At 34.9% G+C, this 24,032-nt stretch overlaps 2 protein-coding genes across 2 annotated transcripts; both read left to right on the top strand.

Annotated features, from left to right (window-relative positions):
• Positions 1-12,764: 12,764 nt before the first annotated feature.
• On the top strand, positions 12,765-13,606 carry LOC115441954 (larval/pupal cuticle protein H1C). The gene is made up of 2 exons (XM_030166889.2): positions 12,765-12,776; positions 12,906-13,606. Exons 1-2 carry the CDS (start codon positions 12,765-12,767, stop codon positions 13,590-13,592), a joined length of 699 nt encoding a protein of 232 aa, XP_030022749.2. The 3' UTR covers positions 13,593-13,606.
• A 6,204-nt stretch (positions 13,607-19,810) lies between these two features.
• LOC115441952 (cuticle protein 16.5) lies at positions 19,811-21,326 on the top strand. The gene is made up of 2 exons (XM_030166887.2): positions 19,811-19,902; positions 20,384-21,326. Exons 1-2 carry the CDS (start codon positions 19,891-19,893, stop codon positions 21,248-21,250), a joined length of 879 nt encoding a protein of 292 aa, XP_030022747.2. The 5' UTR covers positions 19,811-19,890; the 3' UTR covers positions 21,251-21,326.
• Positions 21,327-24,032: the final 2,706 nt, after the last annotated feature.

Genomic DNA, 24,032 nt, shown 5'->3' with positions numbered 1-24,032 from the left:
CCTTGAAAATTTGTTCATTTTGATCGCACATGTATGAATATTCTTTTGACTATTTCCAGAAAAAGCAACGTGTAATGACAGTTGTAGTATTGAATTTGGAATGGTTTGTGGAATAGCCGGAATTCCAATAAATCCTGTTCCTCTTCTAAATGCCATATCGTCTTTAGATTATTGCGATGCACTTACAATTCCTCTACATTCCCCAAATATATTATAATCGCTTTTACTACTGCTAAATAGAGGCGAAATACTTAATCGAGTTTAATTTTATTTTTCTCATAACCCAACTCAAGTTTAACTCCTAAAGCTAGTATCACATTTAAATATAATGTTTCATCATTAGCTCGCATTCTAGAAATAGTAAAAAGCAATAATATATGTTACCTACCATTTGTTTTGTTTTTATTTACAAAATATTGGGATTTACGTTAATAAGCTACCAGATGCGGCTTCGCCCGCGTAATATAGCTCACATTATGTATATCTTTGGAATAAATAGTTGCCTATTTGGTACCTAAGACGTGATATCTCTTCGTGCAAAATTTTATCTCAATCAGCGGTTTCTATCTTTACTTCTAACAAACATCCAAATATCTCAGAAAATTTCGCATTTATAATATCAATAAATAAAACATTGTTAATTTATTACCCAATTTAAAACTGCATTGCTCATTTTGACGCACGTTCTGCATTCGAATTTTACTCGATCACTGTTATTTGGATGTAATGGCTATAATTTGTAATATAAGACCCCTGGTATGTCATTTAAATCTTATTAATATTATAAAATAAAAAAAGCCACAAACACGTTCGTAATTTTTTTTTTATTATTTTTGCTAGTAGATAATATAAATGACAAAACTAATTTCAAATCATTTTTACTTGATAATGAACTTCTTTCTTGTGTCTAGATTTTGTGGGTTGATTTTAATATTTAATTTGGAAGATCCGGTTCTGATCACGGCTGCATGTGTGATATCAATCTAGAATTAATTCATCTATCTAAGTCATCAGACTTGTTGGCGATATTGACGATACTTTATTTAAAAATAGGTGTTAGTTGTGGCTTCACCTGTATGATTCATCATTCCCGGATTAGATTTGCTAGCAGTAGAACATTTGTATCCACTGGGATAGTGACCATCGTACCCAATATAAAACCCCCATAGTATTCCACATAAGTGTGGCGCGTTGCGGGATGATTCTGTGTATATTCAGTTCAAACAGGCTGGTATAATTGTGCCGACTGGCGACGGATAATCACCTCACCTTAGCCGAAAAGCCGACACAATTCTAGTGCAATGTTTCCCTTTCCTTGACATTATGGGTCCTCTCTATAATCTATACTTATTCATCAATTCTATCATTAAATCATGTTAAGATATAAACACCCTTGCTCCAATTAAACACGCCGTCTCAGTCATTTGATAACTTAGCATTTTTATCTTGTGAGAAAACTGCAATAATCCAATAACAGATACTAGTTTTTATGACAGCAATAAAAATAGTTTTGCAATTACAGATTTGTAATGTTTAATACACTGGTAATACTCGTTCGTCTAACTTATCATGTGTCACATCCTTTATGCGCTGGCAACTCAATGTGCATTAACATGTTCTGCTCACTGCGTACTGTAAACAAGTACGTACTAGTGTGTACGTATCTCTTTTACAATGATATTAAAGCATTAACATGTTCCAAATATTGCTTTCCTTTTTTTAGTTTCATTCTTAATCGTTTAAATTAAAGATGAAGACAAGTAAAACGATGGTGACAATACATGTAGGTATCAATTTCCTATTACTGAAGCCTCAAAGCATTCTTATGTAGAAAGACATATAATCTATTTAAGACTTATTGGCAAAGTATATTCAAATATTAAATGTATAAATAAAAAATATACTATATGTAAGTAGCTCCATAAACTAAATTAGGAAACTATAAATTTAAGAACGAAATCAAAAAATTAAAATGTTATCCTCTGAAATATTGTTAAGTGCATACAAATGTAAACTACACAGGTAACTGACATGTTTCCGCTTAAAATAGCAATCAGTGTGTTTCTAGAACGTTGTGCAATTACTTTACTTTGTCAAGTAAAACGGGAATAAATATTACATTAACACAGGGAATGTTTCAACGCACACAAATCTGTTTATTGGTACACATTTTCAGAATGCAACTATAATTTGTTAACCTTACTAAGTAATAGGTACATAGTCGTTCTACTTGGCTAATCATCATTTTATTTGCATGCGAAAATTTGACAACCATTCGCATGCACTCCACTCGTATGTCGCTCAAGGTTTAAGTCTAACATAATATTAATTTAGTGCTCGATTGTTGAATTACTTAAGAAAATTGCAACCAATCCCACTTGGCACTATTACGTGTATGCGAACAAACTGACCAGCTGGGAAAACGGAACTTGCATGCGTGGTACTGGTGGCAAAAAAATCACAGCAATATTTTAATTTTTATCATATTTTTTTTAGTGAAAGTTGACAACCAACCTAACAAAGTATACGGCGCTGGATGCTGACCGCTTCTGATATGTTGGCCTGGAAATATTAAAATAAAACTTTTGCTCATCAGTCATAGACACCCTGTAATATAGTATAATCTCATTATAATGATGACATAAGTATTTCACTTACACTTACACTTATTTATAATTAATAAACATATTATTATGTAAAAGCGCCGATATAAACATTATTGTGTATATTTTAAAATTATTTTAATACAACCGATATTAATGTTGTATCTTCGCAGCCACGCTTCGCAATGTTTTTAATATACCACCCACAATATAATAATATACATATAAAAATCAGTCATAATACTTTTGATGCTACAGTCGACACAGCTCCAAGTCCATATTCATACAAAAAATCACTGAAGCAAATCAAGTCCTAAATGATATATAGTAAATTAATTAAGCGTATGATCCAATCAGTCCCATTAAACCTTAAATATTTGCTTTATGTGAGTTTCAAAATGTAAGGTTTGTAGCTTTCATCTGCGTATAAATGACATTACGTTTAATTCTTGATATTTGTATTTTATTAAAAATACACTCGTTAGGTATGCTCCTTTAGTCCATCGTGTAGTTGGTTTCTCTTGTGGTTAGTTTACGTAAATCGATCTGCTCTATTTAAATAAACAATCTGTTTAGTCTATTCAAGATTATATTATAATTTGACATTTCCAAAATCATCATACATTTTGAAATAAAACATCTCATACATTATGTAATTATGTACAAAAGTTTATTATCATATAAGTTTTAACTACCGGTGCTGCTAAATAAAGACGAATGACATTATAAAATTTATAATAAATTTTAATTGCTCGTTTTTTTACGATATTTAAGCCATTTTATATCTTAAACCTCAAAATTATAACAACACATTAAAGTTATGTTACCTTTAAACATACTAATATATAAATTTGCATGCTGTGGTCTCCTATAATTGAAGAGGCACGTCACATTGTTAATTGTACCAATATTACGACATTGTATTTATTATATGCCGTGTATCCTTTGTTAGAGGTCCTTAAATAAATAAATAAATAAATAAACATGATTAATTTCCTTCTCATAAGTTGTATTTGCCTATTTGCTGACTGTACTCCTTGTAGAGGAACACGCGAGGCCGGCTTAGGCTATTATAATTATGTACTTGAGTAGATATTACGAAGCGAGCACTTGAATTCGACTTAATGTTGCAAAATTAAAAAAATTGTAACAAAAGAATTGTACATAAATATGACCTCAGTATAACTTAAATGAACTGAGAGTTAGGTGTCAAGTAATTTTTAACAAAAAAGTCAGAAAGGTAAAGGTATCTTTCTTACATCATTTACACTTTCTTTACACGTGCAATCAATTAACCTTTTTGTAATATCTACATGATTAAAATATTCAATTTTGAAATATGTTTGTTTCCAAAAGTACTATAAACATTTCGATTATATTTTTAACACTAACTGGTCGGTAAAAACGAGTTTTGTACTTAAGTATAACGTGTTTGATAGATCCAATTTTGAATTATATTACCTAATACGATTCTAGTTAAAAGAGAACTAGAGTACAAGTTTAATACAAATAAGTGTGTCGAAATGTACATAGCCGAGTGGGCTGCAGTATCTATCAATATGAAAGCAAAAGTCGAGCTCAGAATACTAATCTCCTCTCTATCTTGTGTCAAAAGTGTCCTAAGACATAAACTAGAGATTGTGATGACAATCACTTGTAATTCACACACACAACATCACGCATTTATCCCCGAAGGAGTATGCAGAGGCGCAACCAAGACACCCACTTTTCGCCAAATGTGTTCTGTCCCTTGATGTGATAGGGGGCGAGCCTATTGCCATATCGGGCACAAATATCAGACTCCGAGCTGATACCGAACAGAAAAACCCAAATATCACTTTGCCCGACCCGAGATTCGAACCTAGGACCTCAGAGCGTTGTCGTACCGGTCATGCAGTACAACTACGCCGTGGAGGCAGTCACACTTCAAAATATGTAAATGTTATCTTCTGCCCATCTTCCCCTAGATTATAGGTTCTATTGGCAAGTATACACAGAAGCGGTGAGATGTCGCGTCATTCTGGTTTCTTTTGTCTTTATGTCGTCCTATTGCCTTAATAATTGGGATGTTGTAAATAAACCCTATAGTTATAGAAATGAGCAATAGTCAATAGTTGTTAAACTCAAAAATAATTCAATTATACACATATGAAATGATAATTTATATAATATCCTTGAATAAAATAACCAAAACAAGCTTTTAATAAAAAAAGAAAGGCTATCAGATCATTTTCGCATGTCATATTTATTTTATAAAGCAATTATAGATTGTAACGTCTAATGATAAAATTGTGTGCAGTTAACTTCAGGAAGCATTTATTGCACAAGTGGACAATCAAGATTTGGAACATATCGAGCTTACGAAAGGGATTATTCTTTCGATCCGAAACCAATGAAGCACAATTAGAACGTCACAAGGCCAGAGCTGGTAGCATACGCAACGTACAATCCAATTGTTATAAATAATAGATGTACTATTCTTTGACATGATTAATGTATGATGATGATTAAATTACATATTTGGATTTGGGATTTCATCGATATGCTAATTTTGTTTTGGGTGCTTTGTTCTTTTATCCTTGTTTTTAAATATAAGCCTCAAGGGTCTTAAACGAATAAAAGTAAATTTAGAAATAAAACTATTTAGGTACGGATTTTATCGCGGTTATTTATATTATTATGTTCTTCCGACATTTCGAAGACTTCGCAGCATTCATGGTCACAGGACAGACTGGGGTGTTGGTCATCCGTAAGTGAAAGTTATAAAAACAGTGACAGTTCAAAGTAGATTTTTAATACTTCTGGTCTATAGGGCTCTTCTGTATAAATAGTCTAATAGGGAACCGGCCTATGCTTGATTTTGTACATTATTCTATATGTAATGGTTAATAATACGAAAAAGAAGCGCTCCTGCCAAAACTGCTGAAAAAATGGTTAAAAAATGACCGAGTAATTCATATTTAAAATATTGTAATGTGCAGAAGTGGGCGCGATGTGGGGATATCGCTTCATCTCTTTCTTTCGCACGCGTCGTAATTCCCGATGACGTCACGTGTGGGTATTTCGTCTCTTTTCTGTTTCTTCTTAATTACCCCTTCTACCGAAATTCAAAGACTTATAACTTGTTGATTTTTTACCGGATTTTAATAATTCCTTCTGTGTTATAATTTATATTATGTAAATATTTGATAATAGTAAAGAACAAAAATGAGTCCGGTACCCTATTAATGAAATAAGACAATGAATAAAGATTTATAGGCTACTAAACGGATGAAAGTCAACGTAATTTTATGTCACTAATTAAATTGGCGAATTGGGATGATTCATCAATCAGGGATCACAAAATACGAAATGGATTGGAAAATTAAGAGAGACAAGAAACAGAAACCGTATTATAATTGTACCTTCTATAAAACACAACTATGATATTGAAACATATGACATACATCTATTTATAGCATTTATCTAGCACAGTGATAAAACAAACCTATAAGATAAAATGAACGCAGCTGATTGAGTCGGTAAGTAAAAGGCATTATAATTGCAAGTCCTAGATACTTACATTCAAGAAAAAGACATAATAAATGTTCTATAAGTATGAACGATTATAAGAATAACAATGTCCAAAAATGCTTATATCAATTTGGCTGTTTATACTTAAAGAATTTGTTTTTTTTTATTCAATATAAAAATAAACAAGTTATGTTATAGTTATAAGCATAAAGTTTATTACAGGACTCATAAATATCTGAAAAAAAGGATATGTAATTACTGACATAACTGTGTGTTCTGGTTAATTAATTGTAGTGCAAGATCCGATTTGATCACTAAATATAAAGTTGAATATTGCTCAGCAATGTTCAACTTTGCAAAATAAGCGAGGTAAATAATTAATGAAAAAATATTTTATTTTATGTTTTAAGTATTTATAAAAACTAATGAAATAATCATATAAAGATAATAATAAATCCCACATAGATGAATAATATTGGTCTTTTGATGACGAGGCCTAGGACAGGGGACCCAGTCACCAGAGCTGAGGTATCTTAGCGAGGCACCTCCTCCCAAGACGCGCCTACAAATAAATAAAAATCCGTTTATTGCCTTATTATCTACTTACATCTAATGTTATAGAGCACAGTTAAATTTTATAATTATAAAAGCAAAAGAAACCGGCACAGAATGATACATACGGCTAATGAAACACTATTGACAATGAACATACTATTATCAATTATTACATCATGATATAATATATTATGACATCTATTTCTAGGCTTGATAGCGTGATACCAAAATACATTTAATTCCTGCCACATCCGGCACAAAACTTTATAATGTTGTACATTTACAACAGTATAAGTATATTACTGAATGTATTTATTTATTATGTCATAGCGATTATTATATAATCGAAATCAATACCATAAACTATAATTGAGAAAACCGGATCAGCATTAAAGCACCGAAGCAAGAGTGATTTTGACATTGAAAATCCATAAAAGTAAGAGCTCAAAATAACTGGTTAACTTTTCTGAAGTGAACTTCAATCTTATTACATTTATATAATTTTCCATGTTTATTCTTAAATGGCGGTTTTTTCAAAATCTTTAATAATTGTGGCCTGAAACATGAAGCTCCATAATGATTACTATTTTATTGCTAATTTCTTTTGCTATAAGAACGTAAAAATATTCCGCGATGTGATTTATTTCTTCTCAAGTTACTTATACATTATTTGTCTCAACTCTTTAAAGTAATAATCATTATAGTTAACACTGTTATATATTATTAATTTATCTGAAATTCATCAAACTAAAAATCATAATCTACACTATATTCATAATACATTTCAACATCCCCAAAACTAACTTTTAAAAATCCATGTGTTGAATCCTTTCGATCAACCAAGTCGTCTATTTGGAGCTTTAATTCATTCTTAGCTCAAAAGAATGACGGGCGTATATAGTGGTTCGACAGAGGTTGCCACTTACCACCGCATGTTTTATGGATGCGCCCCACAAGGTCTCCCCATTAAATTTTCATCGTCCTATCACCCCGTGTTATGTATGCGATTAGTAATTGCTTCGGCGTTGTTCCGGCTTTATGAAAACCTTTATGGTAATCTTATCGACATTGCATAATGATTCTAAATTTAAAATAATGCTGTTAATGTAATTTCGTCATAAAATTAAACCATGATATATGAGCTGGATATATTTGGCTCTAAATCATTGGTGGTTTGATTTTGAATTCTAAGCCTTAATCCGTGACAAGAAAAGGGCTCCCGGGAGCAAATATTATAAAGAGCGAATATTATAAAGGACAAATATTATAAAGGAAATTGGGGTGAGTTAATAAATTTATTTATTTGTATGTGTGTTTAAAAAGCACACAGGATCGAGAAGTCCGCACGTTGGTCGAAGTTAAAATATATTATGTATTAACATCTATACGTAACATTTGGTTGAACAGTAAATCGTGTCTTTCTTGGAGGTTGGTTTAATATGATCCGAGCAATGGAAGAAAATGAGATTCGTTTCAAGAAATATGATTTAAATAAGAACTTTCCCTAGTCACTCGTTGGATATGACTTCATAAATATTAGACATATGTATATCAAGCTCTCGTTCCAAGCGGTATGTTTACTTTCTTTGCAAAACCTACTGATTAAACTGGCCGATGTCAGGTCGTGGGTCCAATAAAGAATATTTAACTTGATGTACCCAATGTTGTTGATATTTCATTACAACCATTGTCGATGAGACAGTAACCAATTTACGAGATACAAAGGAAATCTTATATACTATATAAAATAAAATAATATTATAAATTCGAAACTTGAATTTGAATGTTATTCAGTACAAAACATTTCAAAAAACATTTAACTGAGTTTTAATATTATGAAATTATATCTCTTAGTAAGAAATTAAATAAGGAGAATTATCAAATACTAGTAACACCTCTTTTGAGGTAATTTATACCAAATCAGTATTGTATACTATACCATTGCTTATCACGGGCCTGGTCTATTACTGAAAGGCAATAGAATGGATGATCATGATGTTACAGAAGCGTGACATTGTATGCAGTCTACTCCATATGATTATAATGATGAATAAATTACGAAACAATTATGATAGTCATGATACAATTAAGCAGCATCAAAATTATATTCATACAGAAACAAACAGTAAACAAAGACATGCATATACCAAACGCCGTACGCAACAAAAGATACGATCTCATTCAAGCTTATTCAGGTCACACCTACGCTGATACGGACACGCTAACAGATGTTAATAAAACAGTTTTGACAGACGAGATTGCAAACACCATCGTCGGAGATAAAAACGAGCTATTGCAAGACGTAAGAGGAAGTATACAAGGACTTGAAGACGAAAATTTTGAATGATTTATTTGTTTTACAATTTGTTATGAAGGAAATTTAGGAGGTGGATCAGGTATTTATTAATCCAGGAATCCAGCGATCTTATGAGGTAGTATGTATATAATGGTCTTATGGTCTCTGAAAAAGCAGCACTATATTGAGACATTCCTTAATCTCTATTAGTGAATTAGTTATGTATACCTCACTTTTTTATTGCCTCGGAAGACAAACGAGTTAGCAGGCCGCCCTGATGGTAAACAGCATCCGCTACCCATGGACTTTGTATTGCCAGGGGCACAGCCAAGCCATTGCCTATCGGGAGGTTGGCACTCTTTTATGCCTTGTTTAGAAACGGACATCATATTTACCAAAACACTTAGATTTGCCAGCATAATAATTGCAACTAATAACGTTCCTAACCTATTAGTCATGATGATCTTCAGTGAACTTATCACCGCTGTCGGTGTGGTCAGTTTATCGCAGCAATAAAACCGACTAAGTTACCATATAAATTGGTAATTAAATCGACACACGCAATTTTTATATAGCATTTATGTACGTGCATATTAAGTTTATTCTTTAAACATAAATCTTTCAATAATGAAGAGTTTAAATGAAATGGTCCGACTGAGTCTATATTCTATACCCGACCTCATACACCAATAGATGATAAAGTGGTTACAATACAACAACAGATTACAATTCGTTCCCTATTAATCGGCCTACGTATTATTTTATTGCCTGTATTGTCTAGTGGTGGCGTATATAGGCAGTTGACCGGTATGTCCTAGGTTTAAATCCCAAAACCGGCAACAGGTTGTAATACGACTCGCCTTATTACCCAGAGGGCGCTATCATCAGAGAACGGCTTGGTCATAAAACTTAGCTAAATCTTTCTATAGTAAACTTCAAAACCTTTTACGCCAACTCTATATTGGAGTGCGATATTTCATCTATAGCATTAATTTTGTCTTTTCGGTGGTCACCAATCGCGACCAAGTGAACAACTAGATTAATTTCAATTTATCGCTGTAAAAAACAACTAGAAATAGTTAATCTTATATCTACTTTGAAATAAAGCTACTTTACGGATTTTCTGTGATAAATTTGCTTAATTTTACTCCCGACATTCCGAAGACTGTAGCCTTCATGGTCACGTGCGGGAACTAAGGTGTTGATCGACAGATGTCTTCGAAGACGATGCCCTCAGTCAGCAATCACTATAATATCTACTTTCAAACATTGGAGAGACTGCCTAAGGACCACCCAAACCACTATTAATCAAAGAGCGTATATCGGTCCATTCAAAAACGATATGAATAATACATAATCGATTGTGATTTACAAACACCGATGATCTCGCTCAATTGTTATTAAATGCCAATTAAATGAATATTAATGAGCATAACGATATTGAGAACAATGATTTAATTGTTTAAACCTTTAATGCTGTTGTATTATTTTGAATCGTGATATTAAATAATTATGAGTCGTCACATATCAAAGAAGTTTAGTGTAGGAATCGTAAATACATTGATCGCGTAATGCTAATACGTTATTAGTAGAAGGAAGCTCTACTTTTGTAAACACAGCATCCATCTTTCTAATATGCGTGAAATACGAAAATCGTCTTTAAGAATTATTAATAGTGAAAATGTCTAATTAAATAATTAATTTATAATAATTTATAGGTCCCATAATAATACCTAGTCTTGCCATAAATATTGTAATAAAGAAAAAAGAAAATTGTTAACTGCAAATAACATTTATTACTTTTACAGTGTGTCAGTTTAATACATAAATATAAAACAATTAAAAATATAAAAAGCTTATTCGAAGTGGTCTCCATTGGCTGCAATACAGTCCTTTAAACGATGAGGCCAGTTATCAATAGAAGCACGCACTCTTTCCATGGGAAAATTCTTCACTGCCAATCGTATAGATTGTTTTAGGGACTCAAATTATCATGGCGTTTAGAGCAAGCTGTACTCTCTAAAACTGACCACAAATCATAATCCAGCGGATTAAGATCGGGACTAGACGACGGCCAGTCTTCAGCTCTGATGAAGTCCGAAACGTTCGATTCCAACCAAGACTGCGTGGACCGAGCTTTATGACCCGGCGCCGAGTCTTGCTGGAAGGACCATACTTGGTTATTGAACATGGTGATGTTAAGGGGCTTAACTACCTTCTCAAGAATGGTATCTTGATACACTTGTGCCGATGTTTTGATACCTTTTTCACAAAAATATGGCTCAGTCACTCCTTCATAGCTAACACCCCACCAAACCATCACTGAAGTCGGATAATGTCCACGTTGCACTCTGTCGACTAATTGGGAAGCTTCCTTAGAGCTTTGAGCATAAATACGGTCATTTTGTTTGTTAAAATGTTGCTCAATTGTAAAAATTTTCTCATCCGTAAACAAAAGTTTTCTGTGACCTCCCTTTGCGTACCGCTTCAGTAGTTGTTTCGATTTTACCACCCTATTCTTCTTTAAATTATCAGTTAAGAAATGGCCAGTGCGTCTCTTATAGGCTGCAAGTCCTAAGTCATCTTTTAAAATACGCGACATGGTTCTAGGTGCTATCTTCATTTCCCGAGATAAAATCTTTTGCTTTCGGACAGGATTTCTTCGAATTCTTTCCCTTACTGCTTTGACCACCTTTTTCGTACGAACACTACGTGGACGGCCAGATCTTTTCTGTCACAAACAGAGGAGGTCTCATTGTACCTATTAATAGCCCGGTACACAAACATTTTACTAATACCAAGTGTATGGAGAGTTTTAAAAATTGCATTTGGCTCCATACCTACTTTGTGTAATGCTATCACAGCGATTCGGTTCTCTTTATCACCCCACACCATTTTAATATCGCAAAATATTTTACAATGTATTGGCGCCAAAATGAGAAAACACAATGAACAATCGTATAAAAATGACAGATTCGAAATTCAAATGTAATATTTTTTTATAATTAAGTGTAACAGTATTTATGGCCAGACTAAGTATACAGAATAAAAAATGTCTTTTATGTTATTTAGTTTGTACTACGTAATTATTTTTAAAAAAATTACATTTCACAACCTCATGTCGTGTAAGGAATAAGATACCAACATCTATTGAACTTTTGCAGCTAAATAATAACGATAACATTAAATATTATGAAGAAATCTGCACGATACCTCCATCATCGTAAATCAATTTTAGTAACCATTGTTGAAGATTAATTTTCTTCATCCACGACGCTATAAGTACAAGAGATACTACAATAACTATAGCGATTAAAAATATACCAGAATCAGTCTATAAAGTAAATTAAAAAAAAAAAAATATAAAATAATGGGTACCTTTACACAGAACATAAAGAATCAGCTAATGGTGATCTTATGACGAAAAATTTACCAATCGACACATATTTATAAGAAATTACTCGTCGCACTTGAAAATCTTACATGGTGAATTTAAACATGTTAAAATTAAATGCAAACGTAATGAATGGATAATTATGTTTTAAATATATCTCTTGAATTACGATGACCGAGTTCGGAGAGTAATTGCTCTTTCCACTATGGTGCGTCATTACAGAGGTAAGTCGGAGTTTAAGGTTGACCACTGGTTTGACAGCTATTATATTCTGATGTATTGCTTATTAAACTCACCAAGGCAAAATATACATATATCGATATGACTACGTGGCATTGTATAAAAAGCTCAAAAAATCATGAGAAATTCGTCATTCCCATCGAGTACTGTTACGAGAGAAGCAATGTCTCCAAAGGTAAAATATTTTAATATTACGTCTCATCATCTGTATGTTCAAATTCACTATTATATTTTTATTGTACAGAATATTGCCTCGTATTCGTTTAGCATTATAAATCTTTATTGACAATATTTTTACTTTCAGGTGACCATTTTTCTATGCGTTCTGGCAGTAGCCAGTGCTGGCATTATCGGCACTGACTATTCTCCAGCAACCTCAGTCTCTTACTCTTCCATTTCGACGCCAACCATCAAAACCATTGAATCGCCAAAGCTGGAAAAGGTCATCAGCTCTCCGCTCGTCTACAGCAAGGCTTATACCCCAGCGCCTTACTATGAATCGGTTCTTTCCACGGAACAGCGCAAGCTGCAAAACAGTGATGGTTCAGAACAAACTATCTACTCAAAGTCTTTGAATACGGCTTACGCAGACATTAAGAAATATGAATCGCGTACCACAGATGGCAATGGATATGGTCATCACTTCCCCATCTACTCTACGGGTATCCATGAAAACCCATATGTATACCATCCGACATACAACTTTGCCGCTCCTGTCGTCCACACTGTGACGAATCCAGCTTTGTCTAAGTCGATTTCGGTTCCCATCTACACAACCCACTCTATTCCTGTGACTAAAACAAAAACAACTAAGGTAATTAGTACACCCCTGTACACTAAGACTAAAATAATAACATCAGGTATACCAACTTATTCGTCTCACACTCCGGTGCTAGTGTCTCCACCAGTGAAGACGGCTATCACCTACTCGGATGCACCACTAGTATCCCACATGACTTTCTCTGGCCTCGGTGCGTCCTATGGATGGTAATTCTTATTTTTCTATGCGCGACTGACTATAATGATTATTTATTTTATGTCATAAGATTCTTACAGTAAATTATTAATAAATTATTTTTAATACATTATTTACTTTGCAAATTTTTGTTTTATTTTACGTATTTTAATTATAAATTTGGATATTTTTAGCGGAAATTAATATTCCTAATCACTCGTATAATGCTGAAGAAAAATGTATAATTTTGAAAATATTTCATATACTATATTTCTAAATAGAACTTATCAAATGTGATGGATAAGGCCAAACATCCATACGCAGCACGAAAACAATGTGGAATGATATTGTAGTGTCGTGATGTCAGAGAATGACAGGTTTCCGAAAACGACAACATAGATAGACCGAATTGGAGAAAAAAACACGGAAAGCCAACCCCACTACCATGTGGGATCTATATCTTAGAAGAGAGATAGATATTCGAATATAAATACTAAGCAATAGGTGTAAACCGTAATTCATACATTTGAGACACGTAAAATATTGATAAACGATCTAAAATGTTGGTTACAAATGTTACCCACAAAATTTTCCACCCACAGGGCGTAGCTAGTCTTCTAATAGTCGGTCATTATTAAGCAATATGTTTCAATCACCTTATATAAGTTCCATATGCACATTAAGGTTACCTACGTCTAGACCGAATCAACATTCTGTGTGCCAATTACGCACTTTGCTAAAATAACTAAACCATTTATGTGCAGAGAAAACTAAACAACTCCGTGTTTTAGACTTGACGTCTCAAGGGTAAAGGGGATTTAAATTAGTTTCTTTTAATTAAGAACATTAAGTAAAATTACGTTGGCGGCCTTATAAAGGTTTTTTTAATGTCTTTTTCAATGAGTAAATTAAACTAGATTGTTTCCGTTAAAATACTTTAGTCACATAATATTAAAATATTAATAAAATCTTTACTCATTAATTCGTCAGAATTCTAAAGTCAACCCCTAAAATATTTTAATAAACAAAGTATTAAGATTTGAAAGATTTAAATCTTTATTTTTTAAGAACAATTTTGAAACATGCAACAACCGTTATCAATCACCTGAGGTTCATTTGTTACAATAGTTGTTGATACGTATGCGGACCGGATTGTGGTCGCCAGTTGCTCGCACGATTGACCTGTCCATTACGACATGTTAGGCAGGGTACAGAAGGATTTGAAGGCAGGATATTGCGACATAATGCGGAATTACGTCGCGTTAATGGGTATTAGTGAAAACAGGATATGACGAGACGCCAAAATATCTATTAAGGATATGACGTTTAACCAAAATCGCTATAATTAAGGATATATGACGTTTTCCAAAATTTCTAAAAGTCTAAAAGCATAGACGTAACTTCAATATAATGTTTTATATTACCGCTGTATATAAGCCACAGAAACGTGGATAAGATTTACCTATATATTGATGTCTTAATATCAATACATACTTCTACTGAATAGTAACATAATTACCGTAATTATTTAAAATCGATTGCGATAGATTAACCTGTCAAGTGAAACTTAAATTATTCCAAAAAAGGTATAATTTCCGTGACAAACCAGAGAGTGTTGTCTAGAGTTTGCTCGTTCTTCTCTAGTGAGAACTGCTTACATAACCTGTATAACGTTTTACAGGTTCAAATGAATTGTTTCATATCACTGATCAGGAATAAATAGGAAGGATTTTTTTTATATTATGCATTTGAATGAAGAAACGATGTCGTTCGCCTGATGAGAAGCAATATGTTCACACATTAACAGAAACAAGGCCACCTGAAGTTTGAATTACAAAGCAGTGCGGGACAAGGCACTTTGCTAGTGATCCTGATACAGTGATATTGTTATAATGCCCGGCATTTTTTTTTTATACGGACACGGCAAAGGGACCCCACTGCACCTGATGGTAAGTGTAATGGGTTCCAATGGAACACACACAATTAAGCTGGCCTATTGGAACCGGATATACACAAGCTGATCCCGGAACGCCACACACTTACGTTGGCCACTATGGCGGGTTTTAACACCTTGTGTACTATGATCGCTATCCACCAGCAGTAGCACTTACACTGACGACTATACGTCTAACTGGAACAATATTACAGTGCTTGCACAATGTTGCTTCGCAGCAGAAATAATCATTGCGGTAGTTCATACCCAACCGGGCTTTCGCATGCGAGCGACCCACTACAGTCTTTTAAATATAAACCAAAGCATAATTTCAAATTCTTCGTGTTTTTTCATTTTATAAATTAAATTATCGCTACTCATTCGTAATAACCAATGTGTAATCGCCCTTAGCGCAGCTGCAGCGGTTGCCCTTAGACAAAGGCACTACCACACGCGAGTCCTACTTGCACAACAAGTTCGCCGGCTCGTATAAAATAAATATTATAAAGTAATTTTTATTCTATCATTAGTGCAGTTCACATATAACCTTAGCACAGCCATACAATTTCTGTCCCATGATATGATAGAGACTATCGCCTCATCCATTCGGGCATACTGAGGAAAAAAACCTAATTTTGCTCGAATTAGACAGAACGAGTCGTAAGTGAGGCCTAAAAAGAGTGCTCACTCCCAGGTAGGCAACGGCTTGCTGTGCCTCTGGCATTGCAAAGTCCATGGGCAGCGGATGCTACTTCCCGTCAGGCGGACCGCTTGCTCGTTAGTCTATTTCGAACAATAAAAAAAAAAGATTTTAAGCATATTTACAATATTCGCCATTTATCTGTTAGAATTACTTGATGATTTTTTATAACCTATAAATATTTGTGGCATATTATTTACATCGCTCAATACATTTAGATAAAACTTGTAAAAAAGATCAAGTTCTGGATAAATTACTATTTTAATCGCGGTAATTCCCTAATAAATAATATCAGCCCTGTATTATATACTTGCCCACTGCTGAGCACGGGCCTCCTCTACTACTGAGAGGGATTAAGGCCTTAGTCCACCACGCTGGCCTAGTGCGGATTGGTAGACTTCACACACCTTCGAAACTCCTATAGAGAACTTCTCGGATGTGCAGGTTTCCTCACGATGTTTTCCTTCACCGTTAAAGCGAACGATAAATTCACAAAGAATACACACATGATTTTTTAGAAAAGTCAGAGGTGTGTGCCCTTGGGATTTGAACCTGCGGACACATTCGTCTTGGCAGACCGTTCCACACCCAACTAGGCTATCGCCGCTTTTTTAGTAATTAAATTCCCTAATGTGGGGTTTTAATTACCCAAAAAATATACAAATTAAGTGGCTATCTGATGACTACTTTCATAAAAGGGTTTGTACAAAAAATGTCACCTTTTAATTTAAATTCAACCGAAACCTCGAGCAAATTTAATAAATTGTGCAATAGGTTAAAAAGTGAACTGACCTATCCATTTACGAGTTTGATTACTTGCGAACCTACTTTACAATGAGTCACATTTTACAAGCAACTAAGCTTATTTATCACTCATATTCGTGGAAATACATAAAACCGTTATGACATTTGTCCTGTTTGTTTAGAAACATAAGTTTGTTTATCTCAATAACACTTAAGAGATTTCGACACGGCTTGAAAAATTGTACTATATCTTATGGCATTTTTTGTATAATTTACCTATTCGTGTAGAGCATCTTAATATAGTCTTAACACTAACTATAAGTAAAACTTATAGAAAATACCCAAGAGACTTAAGGCTGGCCGTAATTACCTATTAATTATATAGACTGCCTCAGTGGCGTAGTTGCATTACTGTGCGTCTCCAATGTTGAAGTGTCGGGTTCGATCCTCGGCAATGTGATATTGAGTTTTACTACTCAATATCAGTCGGGAGTTTGGATTTTTAAGCCCGATATGGCGATCACCCTGTGATCACCCTCTGTCACAACATGGGACGGAATATACACGGCGGAAAGTGGGTGCATCTGTTGCGCCTCTGCCTACCTCTTCGGGGATAAAAGGTGTGAGTGTGTGTGTGTGTGTGCGTGCGTGCGTGCGTGTGTGTGTGTGTGTGTTTATTATAAATTTCTAGATTTAGTAACTAAAGTTACTTATGCCCTTCTATCTAATTAGCAATATGTTCATTAAAAAAATGAGAAGGTATACGTATTCAGAGTGACCCAAAAAATAGTATCAAGCGGAGGTCCATAGATAGAACATGGAGAGAGATTATATCCAGAGATAGGTGTATGTTGTACATGGCGTGATTCGGATACCCAAAGGGGTGCTCTATCTCTGGACCTCTGCTTGATACTATTTTTTGGGACAACCTGTATAGCGTTACTAATATGAATGCGAAAGATAGGGGTTTTGTAAAGGAGAAAACCGCTGAACAGATTTCGATGAAATTTAACACACAAATAGACTATATCCTTGATTAATACATAGGCAACCTTTTATCCCGTAAAATCACACGATTAAAGTTTTATAATGGAAAGTTTCTGTCACGCGAACGAAGCTGCGAGGAACGTTTAGTTAATTAATAAACCGTATGTGAAAAGTGTTTTATAACCTTGTACCAATTTGATATGATAAAGGCATTAAACGATTATAATATATCAGCCACCTGATATTGATACCTGCTATTGTCGACGATTATTGCTTACTACGATAGATTGTACTATGATTAACATAATTTTTGTATTTACCTCCGTTATTCTCAAATGAGTAATTTTACAAAACTCCGCATGATCTCAATACATTAACGGTCAGTTCATTAAAAGTCACATTTAAATATTATTTCAAGCAATCATTAACTTAAGATATTGAGAAAACTGCTTCAAAGTTCAAGGACCAAAGAGCGAGCGAAGTCGCGGGTAAATGCTATGCTATCAAACAAACAACAAGCCTTCTGGCAGTTGTTTGTTTTAATTAGTTTTATCAACAACCGTACTAATAGAATGAGGTAGGCCTGTGAAATAATTATCTTATCGGTATGTCGATTTCCTAATTGATTGCCGTTGGAATTTAGACATTACTTATATAGATTTTAGAACTATGCTGCTTATTTAAACAAAGCTTTTTCTTTAGATATATATGTAAGTGATGAATGATATTGGATTTTTCCGCTTAGTGTCAACCCAGTCTTGAATTTGTACCCGTTAAGGCGATAGGCACGCCATTATTGGATGACACAGCCAGAAGAGGCTGAGTGGGTTTATTTTTATTTGCACTGAAGGGTAGTAGAGACCTAGAGACGTCACGGGTTCGATTCCCTTAACGAAACAAATAATAGCGGGGTATAAAAATGTTATGGACCTATGGTTATGGTACCAAAAATATTTCAACTTCCAAAGTATGCAGGATTTTTATCTTAATTAAGGGACTAGACCTAGAGATTGTTGATGAATGTATTTATGTATTTGATATTGTTGCTTAAAATATCTTGCAAAATTTTAGAGATGAATGAAATAACAACTCTATATCAGTATACAAGATAAATGAATCAAATCATCTGATCTTATTTATCTTTTCAGTTCAATAAATTAGCCCTTGGCCTGACAGTAAATACCGTATAATGTAGACAGATAAGAGATGTTGCGTTCCTCAGCGATCGCTAGAATGATGGCGTCCTGTGTAATAGATGTCAACAGGGTGACACTGAAATCAATTTGCCGAAACAAGTTTAAATGAACAGCGTTCAGTAATTTTATAAACCGGATGTTTTATGCTAACTGGAATAATACAAGTGGTCTAAATTAGAGTTAGGATATCAGAAATATAACGGTTTCCTATGCAGACCTGGGATGAGTATCTTTTAAATATTTTCTATGCAAAAATTAAGAGGATAGCCTTAATCCAAAAAAGTAGCGTTGGTTTAGAATTAAAAGGTTAAACGACACTATGACGCTACGAAACTTTCTTGAAACAAAAAGTAATTCAAGCAAGTTCCGCAAGATGACGCTATAACTTAAAAATAGCAAATTGCTGATAATTAAAGCAGATTAAAATTACCCTAAAAAGATTAACCTCAAATCGGAAACTGTTACCTGACCAGGGTAATTTATTCAATAATAAAATCTAGAACCAACCCTATAATGCTGCTCAGAAACTTACTTGACAAGACAATTCAGATCAAAATCTAAATCAAACGTCTATTTCATAATGCATACGTAACGTATGAGCGGACATGGGCTGTCCATAATGTCGGTGGCGCGGCAGGGTCTAATATTCAAGACCTACGGTCCACATTTGGCACATGGGCGCGGTACGCACATACGGGGGTAATGAGTCTAGTATAAAAGTCCTCGAGTACACATGAACCGTATCACTTGCTGTAGTGGATTTTATATCACAAAATGGCCGCTAAGGTATTAAGTAAAAAAGTTTTCTTTTACAACCGTAAAGTGTGCTATGTAAACATATTGGAATTTAAAATATAGGAAAATTTAGAGGGAGAAATTGGAATTAATAGAATCTAAGAAAACTGCTTTGAAAGACAAAATAGTGCAGGATTAAATAGGCCGTTCATGCGTTCTTATATTAGAGTATACCTTCCCATAACCGTGGATTGTTCTAAGGATTTATGTGATCAAATTGCGTTGCATTTACGACTTCACGAAAACTGCGTTGACCCACATAGTTTCATTTGGCATTTAGTGTTGTGCTTACAACGGATGTATGTCTCGCTAAACCTGTATACCCGTGGACCTTTAGTGTCCCCTGTATAAGCTAATCCTTATAAGATCCAAATAGGTATGTTGTCGCAACGACGATAAATAGTACCAGTTACTAACGCAACAACTTCATGACTCACAAGACATTAGTACTTACATAGATGTTTCCTTGCAGTTTCTAGTACTCCTGTGCGCGTTGGCGACTGCCCGCGCTGGTGGTTTGTACGGCGCTGCTTATGGAGCATCATACGGCGCATCCTACGCAGCACCCATCGCCTCCTACGCAGCGGCCCCCATCATCAAGAGTTACAGTGCCCCAGCGATCGCGTCATATGCCGCGCCCGCCTACTCAACTTACGCCGCGGCGCCTGCAGCTGTCTTCAAAAGTTATGCCGCTCCCGCCTACTCAACTTACACCGCGGCACCTGCGGCAGTTATCAAAAGTTATGCCGCTCCTGCAATCGCATCTTACGCGTCAGCTCCTCTGATCAAGAGCTACGCTGCGCCAGCATACTCGGCCGCATATGCCGCGCCGTCTGTCGCCTACTCTGCACCAATTGTAAAGGCTGTTGCACCTGCTGTGTCATCAATCTCATCATACACCACTCAGACTGCCCACGCAGCACCTCTAGTCGCGAAAACTTTCGCCGCCCCCGTCGCCACTTACGCCGCTGCCCCCGTAGCAACTTACGCCAGCGCACCTCTGACTACTTACGCCGCTCACGCTGCGCCCGTAGCCACATACGCCGCTCACGCTGCTCCAGTAGCCACATACGCCGCCGCCGCCCCGGTGGCTAGCTACACCGCCGCCGCTCCCGTGGCAACATACGCCGCCCACGCCGCGCCTCTGTTGACTAAGACCTTCGCCGCCCCAGTGGCGAGCTACACCGCCGCTGCACCCGTCGCCACATACGCCGCTCACGCCGCTCCTCTGGCAACGTACGCTTCCGCCCCGGTTCTCAAGTCCGCAATCAGTTACTCAGCAGCGCCCGCTGTCTCCCACGTGGCGTACAGCGGTCTCTCTGGCCACTACGGCTGGTGATCGCCTTACCAACTATGTACAGAATCTAGTTGTTATATTTTTATACAATGCGAATAAAATTTAAAAAGTCAATTTATATATTAATTTTATTCTTACACGAACCTATTTCTCGAATGTATAGAAAATAAACATTTTAAGTGAATTCATTGAACTACTTTTATCTTATTTACAATTTTATCGGTATATTTAAGCCGAGGGTATTGCGCCGTGTGCAATATTTCTCATACGCCTTGAATTGATTAACATTTATTAGCTTTATCAGGTCAGCAGGGACACGTTGTATGTACATTGCACCAATAAACTCGTTCGTAAAAACCTTGTTTGTTAGGCTATAAATATCTAAATAAGATCATATCGCTACATGTATGGGATTTGCTACACATATGTGGAATTACGCCCATTTACTAAATTCAAGTAATACCGTACCGATTTATTTAGATGATAATATTATTTTTTGTACTTGGTATCAAGATTTAACAGGCCATAATATTCGAAGGTCCGAATATTTTTTTCACCTTGATGCCCAAAATAACAAGACGGTAAACATTTTTCTCTAAACTAATAAACCTTGATAGCAGAAATTTGTTTTTGTTCATTTACTAATGACATAATGGTGATAAAATTGATTAGAAGCCAATACTCGTTCTAATAAAGAAACAAAGCTTGACATTTCCGTGGCAACTTATAATCATCAATTAATGTGTGAATTTCTTCAAATATTAATAAAATGAAGGCTAGAACAAGAATGGCGACATGAAGTATTCCCACGTGTAACATATTTCTAACACCCGTATTCGTAAACAATGACACAGCTACATGCGTTGCAACATATGACAATAATTAAGTATAACCATTATCTTTAAAAATCCAAATTCTGTTTATAAACAAATAAGAAAGCTGATTTGACAAATATGCAATATTATTATTTTACTAAGGAGTAAATTAGCCCGAAACTGAGTATAATATAGTTTCAAAATTAAAATTAATTTTTGCTTCCTTTCGCGACTTTTACTTTAGATTTATATAGCTATATAAAGGTTCCATTTTGTAGTTAGTGCTATTTGTATTTTTATTATTGACAAAATATAGCTTTTACACAATCCATAAAAATCAGATTATTTTTCCTGTGACGGCGTGGAGTCCGAAACTTAGGATCTAGGTTAGAATTTAGCCTTGAAACTTCTTTACTACTACAACCTAAATAGCTGTTTAATCTAATTAATGTAATATTTATTGTAGGTGATACTAAAGTATTTTTTTTTAAATTTAGTTCACGAGTATTTTGTCGATAGATGTCACCATTTTATTCTTTACTAGCTTTAGACCCGCGGCTCTGCCCGCGTGAGAAAGTTTTCCGGGATAAACTTTTCCGTAATAAAAGGCACGCTATATATTTTCCCGGGATAGAAACTTTAACCGTTTACTAAGCGCACAACAGACACTCTTCAGATGAATCAATTTTCCCCGTTTTTGCTCCTACCGATCATACCATAATGTTAGACACCCTATAATAGCCTTTGCCAAAAAATAAGCTTTCCAATACTAAAATTTTTTTTCGGTTCGAACCATTAGTTCCTGAGATTAGCGCGTTCAAACAAACAAACTAAATAGCTTTATATAATAGTAAAGATCATATAGCGATAGCCTAGTTGGGTGTGGAACGGACTGCGAAGACGAATGTCCGCAGGTTCAAATCCCAAGGGCACTCACCTCTGACTTTTCTAAAATCATGTGTGTATTCTTTGCGAATTTATCGTTCGCTTTAACGGTGAAGGAAAACATCGTGAGGAAACCTGCACATCTGAGAAGTTCTCTATAGGAATTTCGAAGGTGTGTGAAGTCTACCAATCCGCACTAGGCCAGCGTGGTGGACTAAGGCCTAATCCCTCTCAGTAGTAGAGGAGGCCCGTGCTCAGCAGTGGGCGAGTATATGATACAGGGCTGATATTATTATTATTATTATAAAGATCATATAAACATAACAGGATAATAGGCCCGAGATAAAAAGATGAAGAAACCTTAATGACTGTCTCGGTGGTGTAGTTGTGGTATGGTTCCAATGGAGTGTGGAGGTGTCGGGTTCGATCCCTGGGTAAAGCTTAGTAATATAGGGTTTCTCTACTTAGTAACAGCCTGAAGTGTGGAATTTATGACCCATAAGGCTATGGGCTCGCCCTGTATCATACCATGCGACAGAACACGTACAGCGAAAAGTGGGTGCACCAGTTACGCCTTCCGGGATAAAAGGCGTCGGTGTGTACTAGGCTTAATATAAAAAAAAAATATGCTAACTTATGCCTGCTGTTCCGCACCATTTAAAAGTTTTTCCGGTATAAAAAAACTATATATCACTCAGGAATAATTTAGCTACCCATTAGTAAAAAAAAACAGAATTGGTTTAGTAATTTCTGAGATTAGTGCGTTCAAACAAACAAACTCTTTAGCTTTATTATATAAATTAAATACATGTATCTTTTGATATATTTAACGTAATTGGATTTAAACACTATGTTTATTTTTACCTAGAATCATAATAACTGGAGCATGAAATTCCGGTAATCCGGCACAAATAATTATAACAATTATGTTGGTAGGCGGAAGGAACAAATTATTATTTTAATTAGAGTAAACATAACGTATGAAGGTAAGGTTAAAATGAATTTTATCGGAAACACTAATTAATAAATTTTAACAAAATTATGTGATAGTGTTTGGGAATTATTCTAGAAATATATTATAGTTTTATAAGTCTATAACATAAATTTTAATTTGCCTTTTCGTA

This window comes from Manduca sexta, chromosome 19, assembly GCF_014839805.1.
Source record: "Manduca sexta isolate Smith_Timp_Sample1 chromosome 19, JHU_Msex_v1.0, whole genome shotgun sequence".
NCBI classification, from domain to species: domain Eukaryota; kingdom Metazoa; phylum Arthropoda; class Insecta; order Lepidoptera; family Sphingidae; genus Manduca; species Manduca sexta.
Note: the sequence above shows the minus strand (reverse complement) of the source record. Positions and strands in the feature narration are given on the sequence as shown.